We start from the raw sequence: 12,854 nt of genomic DNA, 5'->3' as shown, positions 1-12,854 counted from the left end.
CTATCGTGATATTTTATAACTTTTATTGGAATGTTAGTGACGTGTCTTGAAACTCGTCCTTTTTCTTCTTGATTTTCCGTATCACGAAAGTGTACGTCACACAGTGCGACGTTAAAGTTTCCGCCTTTCGGACCTCACGTGACACGAATTTGAAGCGCCGGCGCCGAGTCGCATGCGATACCGCGTAAACGGAGTACGTGTTTGAGATTTTGTATTTCGTATTTCATAAAAGACGCCGTTATATAATTGAATTTTATAAATTCTTACGTTGACGAAATGTTTCGACAAATTATCTTTTCAATTATTCTATAAATTCTAAGTTATCGTGTATTTTCATACTTTCATATACAATGCTCATAGATTCCTTTTCAGAAAGATCTTGAAAGCGCGCGGTAAGCCAACTATCATTCTCTTTAAACTGTCGTGAGACAAGAAATATGAATACTTCAAAGAACCTTAAAAATCCTCTTTCCATTCGTCGTTTTCGCTTCCCGTATTACTTCTTTATTCGAACTCTCCTAAAACATTCTTTCTTACGGGAATCTCGAGTCATGGCACACTGCGGTGCACCGCGCGGCGCACTGCATTTCTTCAACTCTTTACTCAGTAACGATGTTGCTCCTCGAAGCAAGACATCAAAGTTCCCGCTTCCAGGATGGCCAGGGATGCCAGGGTGAATGCGAGCTGCCAAATGGAAGATCCGCACGCACGGCATCCGTACACTGCGGCTCCGGCGACGGCTTGAGGATGCACGCTGGTGAACGCTCCGGCACACGCTGGAAAGCTTCTGGGTCACAAACAAACGTTCGTGGGGGTTACAACTCTCCCCCGCTTCTCAACCGACGTCTGCTCCGTTATCTTCCGCGCGCCGTGAAAAATACACGCGGCAAAGAGGCGGAGCGACGGAGCGGAACTCCGAAGTTTCTTTCCCGGCTCGCGGAAGTGTCTACACTCTCGAAGACGGGCTCGCGCGCTGTGTTGTAACGAGCGACCGAGATCCGGTTGCAAATGCAAAGCGCGCGGGAACTTATCAAAGTAGTCGGCGAAATAGGCGAGATCATAGAAGCGCCCGCCGCTTCTCCACGTTTCCCGGAACAAGCGAGAAAGCGGTCCTGCAGACCGCGCGCGCCAGCTGGTACGCCCGCCGGAAAGTCTTACGATTATGGTCATTGCACCAGTTTGGACACCGAATCGCCGCCGCCGCGCGAGTGCCGGGATAAAACGAGCGCCGAAAGCACCCGCCAGACCGTTAACGCGCCGTTTAGACGGCGCTTTAGATGATGAAGATATTGCGCCAAAGGTGACGAAGTTAATATCGCGCGCGTCTCGGATGAGATATCATGATCGCGTAGCTGTTAATCCGCGAGTTGGGAGGTATTCTCCAGAAATATCTCCCGGATCTGTGGAAAATGGAACATCTGCCTTTCCTACGTCGATTCTCAAGTTCCTCCCGGGTGAGAGAATGGTTGGATCTTGGATCCGATGTGTGTCGATGAACTTGTTGAGCTTGAAGATATGAAGAAAGTTGAACGTTGAAGTTACACAGTGTTTGACGTACGCAGTCGATCTTACATAGCTAAGTATACCTACGAGAATTCGTACCGAGAGTTTCAGCTGACGAAGTTGACACTATCTCTTCGACTGAATATCTTTTCGGCTTGTATGCTAGGCCAAGTTTACATTGAACACGCAATACTCGAGTCAAGTCAGCTGCTGGGGACTATTTACTTGACATCAAACGCATACGTCGCCGACTTGCCGGCGTTTGGTTGGGCGGCAAGACTTGCTCAGGCTTGTCATAATACCTTTGTAAACAAGAACTTTGGCTTTGTCATGGCTTGCTTGCCGTTCCTTATTCGCGTTTACTTCCATAAAAACAAAACTGGCAAGATAAAAAAATTGATTTGAAAACATACTCTTAAAATCTCATAGAGTGATTTTGCTACTAATATATTCGAGTGATTGAGATAGTCACTTCAAAAAGGATTGTTACTCAAATTTGAATAAATGCGGGCACTCATAAGGTAGAAGTGAATTTTTCACTCAAATTTTTAAAGCGACTATTCTACTGGAGTGATACGATCTCACTCTAAAGCTACAGTGAATCACGAGTCACTGAAGATCGTCTGATAAATGACTCTAACAAAGTAAAATTTTTTAAAGATCCTATAATAAGAATTAAGCCAATGTGGTGACGATTTTTTATTGATCCGCCAAGAAGTTAGTGAGAGTGAGACAAAACTATAACGGTGCTCTAATTCTTATTCTACTCTTAATTCTAAAGTGACACAATTCGCTCTTATGGCACACTTCGCTGATCTACTGCACTCGAAAAGAGTGCTCTTTCACTCAAATGGAGTGCGATTTCACTCCAACTTATAGAGCGCAATTTCATTTTTTCTTAGAATGGCGAATCACTCGAAATGCATTATAGGCTCAATTTTCACTTTTTGTTACACTTGCATTTCATTCTTCGGCTTTATAATCCGATATTAAGAAAAGAACGACTGACTAATAATAAAGAAGCAGGGAACGCAGGAAAAATCTCGCTAAAAACACAATAATGTTTTTAACCTCCGGTAAATTAAAGCCGACCGGAATAACGCTCAAGTGGGAGCGGAATACGAGAACAGAGGTTTGCAAGATGTAACGTTAGCTCTCGCACGTGATTTGCTCGGTCATCAGAATAGAAGCGCCGCGCCGCGCCGCGCCGCTGCAAAACGCTCGCCCGACCCTTTCATTCGACGTTTCGCATTCGAAATTAGCAACCGGATTCGAGAGAGGAGAACTTTGATGTTTGGAGCGCTGCTGGTACGTTGTCACGTTGCCCTGTGCGACGGTGGTCTTCGAGTAATTACGTTTGGTGGAAGGTCGTTCTACGTGACGCCGATAGACGGCCGCCGCGGGGCGAAAAAAAGCGTCGGAGCGGAAACTCGCGAGGAACGTCTCTCGTTTCTTTCTCTTTCTCGGACTTAATATTAATTTCCTCCTCATCTAAGCCGCTGAAACTACAACAACGTTATGTAAATAACTCGTAAAGAAAAAGAAAAATTTGATTTATTTCCGGAAATAGCGGTTAATTACTGAACAAGCGTTCGCTCTCTGCCGGTGGTAGAATCCTGCGCGCGGATGTTCACGCCTGCATGTTTCCGACGGAGGAAATATCCGTAGAAAGGATACGCTGAAAGACTCTCCGCGGCGAGGAACGTTGAAAGGAGCTCTTAAAGAAATGAACCTTTCCTCGTTTCAAAGAGATAAAATTTTAAATTAAGATATTAGTGATGTATCAACAACGTCGGATAAAAGTATCTTATCGGTATTCAACGTCCAATGAAATACCACCGACGTGTGAATAATTTTTTTCCTATAGGATCCTTTCTCGTTGGCAATCTACATAACTTCGGTTTCTTTAATTTAGTTCTTACATACATTGTTGCACGTTGATAAAGTCTTAGTCGACAGGAGATAGGCAGCGTGCGAGAGAAGATTTAGGTGAAGATCCCCGCACATTGAGGTGTCGCGTTCTAGACAGGGCTCTCTTACGCAAACGAGTTCTGATATCTTTTGTTCTACGAAGAGAAAACTTTGGAGCTTGTAACAACTTGGAACTCGGTTTACGTATTTCCCTAATGTATAAAAGACGCAATACATTGAACTGGTTTACGTGGCATTAAGTAACAATAACTACTTAATAGCGTCCATAATGTTTTTATTGAGAAGTTTCAAGTTGGTTTCTAAAATTGAATTACTTTACTGCAGCTATTCCTAAAAATTTCTCTAAAATTATTCAATTTATTTATTTATTACGTATTTTGTGTTAATTTGATTATGAGTTTAATTTATCCTTCTGAAATTATTTAGAGAATTTCTAAATATTCTTAATATGTGAAAAATAATTAAAATAAAAAATATGAGATATGTGCACAAAAAAGTAAAATAAAAATAAGAAGAAAAATATCTGTTATAAAATCTTTACTTGCTTTAGTTTTAGAATATAATTGTTGAAATAATAAATAATTACGCTATAATTATTCACAAAATTTACGGTAAATTCGCTTCTATATTTTACAGATATACGTATAATAAAAATAAAAATTATTTTAAATCTTCATTGATTTTATTGAAAAATTTGTTTTACTTAATCCGGATGAAAATTTAGATTTGTTGATCGAGTTGATATATATATATATATATATATATATATATATATATATATATATATATATATATATATATATATATATCTTTAGACGGTAGACGTTTTCGACATTGACAGAAATTATTCGGAGAACTTATCTAATATCTCGCGACGGAATCGAGAAATTTCGAGATCGACGAACCTGTTTACTCACATTAATAGGCACTATCGGCTTCCTTCGGCAGCATGGTAGAATGATCACCGAACTATACCGCATCTTAAATAGCCTGATGCGTTCCAGTCGATTCTCATTCACCGCAAATAGAATTGGGCGATCAATACCTACTGTTCTCCTGTAGATTTGATTATTGGTAAATCAGTCTTAATCGATTTATATGTTTCCAGTATATATCAATCTAATACATGTACGATTGTATAGTTTCTCACTTATAGCAACATATTAGACAGTGCTAAAAAAATTAAAAACAAGTAGAAACCTGCACATTGCTTCCTTATCTCGTTCCTTAAAGTTTTTAAGTGTGCAAGTAGAAACCTTCGCTCACAAAGCTCCTCTATGAGAAAGCTTGTATTTTATTGTATGTATAATTATTAGTATTTATTTGTTTTGGCTTCCTCATAGAGGAAGCTTTATGAGCGAAAGTTTCTACTTGCACACTTAAAAACTATAAGGAAGCAATGTGCAGGTTTCTACTTGCACACTTAAAAATTATAAGAAAGCAATGTGCAGATTTTTACTTGAAGTTTCTACTTGCACACTTAAAAACTATGAGGAACCAATGTGCAAGTTTCTGCAAGTTTCGACTTGCACCTTTTTTTTATTGTGATAAGTTTTATTGCGACTAATATCTGTTATACTAATATCTGTTATACTATTACAAAAATTGATTAAATAATTAATGTTTTTACTAAAATGATCCCTACTATTCAATCCAATGGCGCAACAGTATGAATCGGACTTAGGCCTCCCCCAAAGTCATGTGCTTGTGGTGCGCACATAGGTTGTACATAAGCACATGAAACCTACAGTTTAACGCTGGATCCGAATGGCAAGGTAGAGGGGGTTTCTAGACAAGGGATACTCCTGACGGGCTGCCACTCCGTCGAGAAGGAGAGACAAGCGATACAATTTTATTTATTTTGGTTCTACCAGGACTGGATTCGAACCTGAGATCTTTGGTTTAGCAGACCAGTGAGTGCGCTGTCTGCTACGCTACGCTTGCTCTCATGATCCCTACTAATTGTGGATATTTCTTATTTCTATTTTGTTCAATCGGTTAGTTAATTCTTCCACGGAAGTAATGTGCAAGTTCCTAATTTGCACACTTTTAAATTATTTTGTCTAATTCTGTATCGCGTTATATTTTGGCATTTAAGTAAGGTAGCAAAATTTTTTTATTTACTCTCATTTTAATAAAAATTTATACACTATTTGTTATTTTAAGGAAATTTTAATTTTTCCACAGTATAAATTCCTGTAGGTTTTCTAATTTTCGCAAATATTGAGATATTGGGTCATATTTTTTGTTTTTTTATTAGAGGTGAATTTTTTTAAATATGCGAATATGTAATATTAAAAAAAAGAAAAATATGATGTTCTACTATACAAGCAGAGAAATGCATTCTTGATAATGAATCTTAAGGCTTTGAAAAAGCAACATCTGACGATCAGCAACGCAGTACAGATGCTGAACATAATTTTCAGTTTGTAACTTCTTGCTACTATAACTATGATTTTCTCAAATCATTTTTTGATGTATTTCTGTATGCAGTGGTATTATGGATTGTTCACCAATTTGCATAAACTGTTTGGTATAATATTCTCAATGACTATAGCGTGTTACTTTACTACTTTACAAAAATGGTGTTACTTATTTATTGGGTTTACGAGACTGTCAAGAATCAGGCTGAAGAGATCCGTACCACGATTCACGATGTACTTAACAGAAGCAAAGATAACTTATACACTTTTTAGGCAAAAATTGGTAATCCCTTCACCGATCATTGCCAAATTCCACACCAACCTACCTTTAATGATACTCTATCCATAAAAAAAAAATTAAGTTCGATATCTCAAAATTTGCGAAAATTAGAGCAATCACGTAAATTTTTTTAAACAGAAATCGATAACCCCTTTTTTATTATTAACAATTTTTATTAATTTTATTATATTCTTCAATTTTTTCTACCTTTATATTTTATATATAATTCTTTAAAATTAAGTTAATCAGTTCTTGAGTTATAAAAATTTCAGTATAAACTTGGCTGTTTTTTTAAACAAAAATCGGTAACCCCTTTATTATTAACAATTTTTATTAATTCTATTATATTCTTCAGTCTTTTCTACCCCTATTTCATATATAATTCGTTAAGATTTGGTTGATTAGTTTTGGAGTTATAGAAATTTTGGTAAATTTGGCACATACACACATACATTGTCATCAAAAACGACAAAAACTCAAAAAACATTTATTCTTTGGCTTCTTTTCTTTGATTTCTTCTACCCCTATTTTATATATAATTCTTTTAAATTTGGTTGATTATATAGAGAGAAGCCAATTTTGTACGCAATCAAAGGTTCATATACGAATTTACGAAAACAAAGCTTCCTCTATGAGAAAGCAATACAGAGATGAAGTATAAAAACCTATTTAGAGATGTGTGTATTTTTCAAGTAAATTTTAATTTCTTCTACGACGAATTGATTGATCAGTAAGAGTTTGTATGATTGAATGTCTTATAATTCTAAACGTGTTATATCGAGAGGAAATTATTCGGACTGAAACCGACACACTGACACAATTGTTCTTGCTCGGACAAACATCAAGTTAATTGAGTGTATTATATAGTTAATGCAATCAAATATGTAGTTAATTCAATACGCACGATTATTAATACAATTGTGACAACAAAATATGTGTTGTTACGTTAACACAATGGCTTGATTGTTAAATTAACAAGTCGCTTTCTTTGCGATATTAAATGTTTTTTAATCGTTTTCACATATCATTGTACCATCTCTCCAAATAATGTTAATATTTATTTAGCGAAAGAAGATCTTAACAGCTATTACGAATGTAATATTTCCATATTTTTCTTGGAATAATTCTAATATTATACAAATTCGAAATTTATTCTTAAAATAACTTCTTAAGTGTCGCCGTTAAAACTTTTAAAACCTATACCGCGGTACGGATCAGAGATAGAATCGACGCTATATATTGCGTAATTGCGCGACAAGAGAGCAACGGTAAAAGTCGCGTCAGGAATTTCCGAGCACCTCAGCGCGCAGCGGCGTGACTAATATCCTACCGTTTCTCTCGCGAAACGATCGAGCTCTCGACATCGTCGTCTCGGCTCGCATTGCGAAGACTTGAACTTACTCGTTCTCGTTCTCTGTAGATGCGGGCCGAGACGTCGAGAACTGCGTGTATCGCCGAATGACACGCGTGTTACATCATTTTGGTGCTTACGTGGTCGCAGAGTGCCGGTGCCGGTGAATGAGAACGCGCGAGAAACGCACACGGGAAAGGCCGACGACGGCCTTGAGGCAGGCTCGAACTGGAAAATATGGTGCACGAGGGCACGGGTCTATGGCACGCGACGGGATTCAACGCATCGAAGTGGCTGATGATCATAATACATGGATACCGGGTCACCACCCTCGTCCTGTACATCCTGCTCAACGTGCTGGTGCGCACCGGTGAGTATAACCAGCACCTTCCGGGTTTCCCCTTCGGCAGAATAGGTATGTTTTTCCGCGAGTTGTTTGCGCACGCCCCGCGCCACCGTGTCCCGGTCCGCGTCGTCAAAGCCGGAGCGGAGCGGATTCCGGTACTGCGTAAAGTATATATGTAGAGCTGCCTCCTGCAGCTTCGAGCGCTATTCGTATTGACTGCTTCTTTTTGTTTAATCCACTTGACATTCGCGTATTCCCTCGAAAGTTTGTTCTGCAAATATCACGCTTCTTTTCAGTTTAAATATTGGATTACAATTTTTTCTAGATCAGTGATCACAATGATAATAATGTAAAACAAATTGAAATTAATAGTTAATATTGTATTAATTCGTCATTTGTTAATTTTGCTTAAACTTAAAAACAGAAAGGGTTAGGTTTTTTAAAGTCTATACATATAAAGTTTTAATTTTATAAAATCTATATATATAATTAAAAGTATAACTTTAAACTAACTCTGTTTTTATTATAATATTATTATATATCCAAATGTAATATTTTATATAATTTATATTACTTTACTAAGCAAAAAACTGTATATGATATTTAAGTAATTTTAAAGAAACGAACGTTAAAGATTCAGGATATAATAATAATTGTGATTCTGGATGTTTATATATAATTCTTTTATTTCTTTAATTCCCTCAAATACAAATCTTTTTAACTATTTTTGTAAAATCGTCACAAATGAAGTTAAATGATGCGTAAATGCGGTTTTCTTTTCACTTAGTATATAGCCATATTATTATATATTTCACAATTTCTGCCTGTCACGTGCAGTCTTAGGGTGATTTGATATTTATAGAGGGTGGCGCCGTTTTTTTTCTTTTATACGCAGTTATTTTGTTTGTAATGTATAAATATGTGTGTTTGGAAATAAAATATATTTATTTTTATTATCTTATATAACTTTATACAAGATAGTTTTCCATTAATGCAGTTATATACATATATAATTCGGGTTTAACATGAATTTTTTTTATTAAACGGTCTGATAGATCATGGCATACTTTCTTTGTAAACTTTTTAAATTTTTGCAATATCTTCAAAATTGAAGAAAATATAGTACACAAAAGTGTGCTGTGACGTCATACCTTTTGAAGTTGCCGTCATTAAAGAAACTTTAGCAAGTTATAACTTTCTCAAATTTAGGTTTTTTTTTTAAATTCAAAAAATACTAAAAATCGGTTTAGGTTCTCTACATTAATTATGGATACCGCGCTTAATTAATAAAAAAAAATGTTAAAACCGAATTGTCATTGATGTACGTTAAAGTCTAAGAAGATCCATATATTATGCTTACAATAGATCTTGATATTATTGATATTAATCTAAACATTGATTTTATATTTATTGATTTTATATTTATAAATAATTGTGGGCCTGTGCCCTGTAAAAATTAACGATTTATTCGCATTTAATGAGAGTTTAATAAAATCCCGTTTAAAATTCAAGTATGCCTATCTTGTTTATCTCTCGAATGTTGCAGCAACGACGATAAATCGACGTTGGCACTCCAGGCGCACGCATGATATGACGATATATCATAGTTCGCTACTCAAAGGATTAATGCATTTAAATTACGTCCTATAGTATGCGCAGATATACTGCTGCATATCGATACGAGCATTAAAAGTGGAATCTGGCTACATGCGTGCGCTCGTCATATTATATTTTATGAATTTCTGTATATAACATTTGTAAACAAAACATGATGACATACTTGCCACTCAATCACTTGCAGTAAAATTTAGATATTTGTTTTTATACCAATATTAATCATGCCTTATCGATAACGTTTTACCTCGTCTCTAAACTTTTGCAGCACTGATTCCTTTTTGAAGAAAGATCTCATGCATTATTGATAACAATTATTTATATTTCAAAATCGTTATTTATTTAAATTTATTTATAAAAAATATTATATTGTAATAAATATTATAATAAACAAAGTAAAATAAATTCGGCGTTGAAATGTTTATCCAAAATATTTGCAACAAAATTGCCATAAAAAACGAAATCTTTTGAATTCTCATGGTATTCCAAAATGCAATGCCAAGAAGATTATAGCAATTTATATGCGAAAATACACATAAACAGATATATATAAAAATATGAAAAAGATATTCTGAATATTCGCATTGCGTGAAATATGCATTCAAAAATGCAAAATTCCGCGCACGTTTTACTGTTAAACACGCAAAATACAACTGACGCTCATAGTAAAGCGGCGAATGGAAAAGTTTTATTTTTTCTAGCTGTCGATGCGCAATAAATAAGATAAAAGTTCTGCAAAACATTTTTGAAAATTTTCCGTTATTTTATTTTAAATTTTGGTGAATACGTCTCCTTTTATTTTGTGTTATAAGAAACATATATTTCGCTTTTGTAAATATCGCCGTATGAAATCTACTGCAGTTTTCGAACGTATACAAGACACATCCAGATGTTATTCCTATGTATCAATGAGTAAAATAATTTGTATGTTGACCCATATTTGTTTCAAATATTATATTTGCTTATTTTTAATATTTAGTTAATCAATTGCGTTTATATATATATACACAAAGTTTATATTTTCAACAGCAAGGTAGATCGTGTATCTTTACGCGAAACAGCAACTTGAGAGCACAATTTATACGATATCCCAACAGCATTTAAACCGATCGAGTTTGTAACAGGTTTAATCATTGGCTGCGGTTTCTATTATATTACAAAAGTGTTTTTATTTTTCCTCTTTGTGCTCTTTGAACAGAGATATTACAACGCAAAATCCGAAATATGAAATTATTTGAAAAACGTCATGTCGCTATTTTGATTACAAATGACAATAAAATAGATCGCAATTGATATTGGCTATTGTTATACCGATAATTGTAGGAGATTAAGGTCTTATGCAGATAAAACGCGGAAATATTTGCCACGTAAAAAAAAGTAATAGCCAAACAATGTTTTGCTATGCAAAAGTGGTAAATTGGTTACTGCAATGTCCATGTTTACAGATGTTTTAATGTTATAAAAAAAAAAATCAATCACTATATTATATAAATATAGCATTAATCACATGCAGTCTAGATTGCAAAAGATATCTTATGTTATTTAAATTTAAATTTGGACTTAAATGTAAATTTACATTATATAGATATATACATTTATAACATGTTTTTCATAAACTACGTTTTATGTGTTAAATAAAATCAAATAGCGTGAAAGATTAATATTATGATAGTAAATATAGATAATATAATTGTAGATGTTACATATTTGATCTATCTAAGTTTTTTGCATTAATAGTATTTTGAAATATTGATTTGTTTTGCGTTATCACTTATCTTGTTTGATTAAGCCTTTTATTTAAATGTATTTGATTGTTCATATCTTCAAAAGTTTCTTATGAAAATATCGTAAAATATCACATACTTTTCTTAAAAAACTTCAATTTTATAATCATGTACAGAAGCATGTTATAGACTACGTTTACACACAGCGGCTTATAATCCGATTTGATAACTACCGTATACTAATCGATCCAAAATTTTTCTTCTTTTCATAACGATCATTAAATTATAAACCTATTTTGATACTCTAAAACATTGGAATCAATTTTTGATATTTATATACTAAAAAAGTTGTAGTTTAAGTGTTAAAAGAGGCTCATGTCTAAATAATAATAAGAGAAATAGGATCGTAACGATATACAAACAATTAAAATCAAAGCCATGCGATCCAAGCTTAGGTCTTTGAAAGCCTTATATTAGTTTCTGTATACATATATGTCTATATATATACATATAATTTTTCCAACGAACTGCGCGCCGATTATTTGTCGGACTTAAAACACAGTAATTGTTAGAATTAAAAACCCTTCCCTTCCCGGAATTAAATCGACTCGATTTAATTATCTAAAAACTGTAAAGAAATTTATTCGTTGGAAAAATTATATGTATATATATAGACATATATGTATACAGAAACTAATATAAGGTTTTCAAAGACCTAAGCTTGGATCGCATGGCTTTTGATTCTAATTGTTTCATGTCTAAATGATTACTATAATCAAAGAGAAAAATTTTGGATTGGATAGTATACGGTAGTTATATAACTACCGGATTATAAGCCGCCATATAAACGTAGTCATATATTATATATTGACTATATAATATTTTTAATATCAGCAGGGTAATAACAAAATTATATATGGTGTATAAATTTTTTTTTTAGTTGCTGTAACTTTTTAATATCTTGTTACCTTTTTTATGAAAAATATATTTAAATAATAAAATTTTAATATATATAATTAATATTTTGTATTTAATGTTCTCTTTTTAATAGTCTCAAATTTATTTTTGTATATCAAAATACTCCTGCAATATTTTTGAAAAGAATAAATTTTATGAATCTTTAAAAATGAAAACAATTACCATTTTACAATCAAAAAAGATAATAGCGTTTATTATTAAAACTAATTGATACTTGATCTTTTGCCATGTTAATTAATATATAGTTTTCAAATGTTACACATATGTTATAAAGAAATATAGGAAATAATTGATATATATCAGTTATAGCAGATATTCTCGGAATCATTTTTCTGTCACATTTTTTGCAATGACAAATGGACAAGTCACTTTCTTGCTTGCGTCTAAAAATATCGTGCATCAGCTGGTTATAATAAGGCGTTTCTTCTTAAAAAATATAATAGTGTCCATAAATCCACACAAAAGACAAGTCGCGCGACGCGATAATAACATCAGGAGTGGAAATTAAAAAAGAATAAAATGTAGCTTTGTTGCTCTCTATAGAAAATTAAATTTTGATGGAATGTACTCTTTTAAACGACGACGCATCGTGCGCCATAAGGTTTTTTACGTAGCTGATTAAAGCTGAACTTTTGAGGTTATTATTTTCCGGCGAATGCATCCATGATCTTCTGCGGCTGAGATCTCTATTTGATACTCTTTA

At 34.0% G+C, this 12,854-nt stretch overlaps 1 protein-coding gene across 3 annotated transcripts in view; it reads left to right on the top strand.

The window, feature by feature from the left end:
* The window catches only part of LOC143902166 (lachesin), a 188,910-nt gene that overhangs the window by 63,387 nt on the left and 112,669 nt on the right, over nucleotides 1-12,854 (top strand). For 2 of the 3 annotated variants that reach the window (XM_077414862.1, XM_077414863.1), the window contains exon 1: nucleotides 7,724-7,859. The exons of the other annotated variant lie outside the window; for it this stretch is intronic. In XM_077414862.1, the coding sequence (XP_077270988.1) occupies nucleotides 7,727-7,859 (133 nt within the window). In that variant the 5' untranslated portion in view covers nucleotides 7,724-7,726. Of the gene's footprint in view, nucleotides 1-7,723; nucleotides 7,860-12,854 lie in introns of those variants that run through there. 3 annotated transcript variants of the gene reach the window in all.

Source organism: Temnothorax americanus, unplaced genomic scaffold (assembly GCF_048541705.1).
Source record: "Temnothorax americanus isolate GAGA-0224 unplaced genomic scaffold, ASM4854170v1 Scaffold38, whole genome shotgun sequence".
NCBI classification, from domain to species: Eukaryota; Metazoa; Arthropoda; class Insecta; order Hymenoptera; family Formicidae; genus Temnothorax; species Temnothorax americanus.
This window is presented reverse-complemented; position numbering and strand designations above follow the sequence as displayed.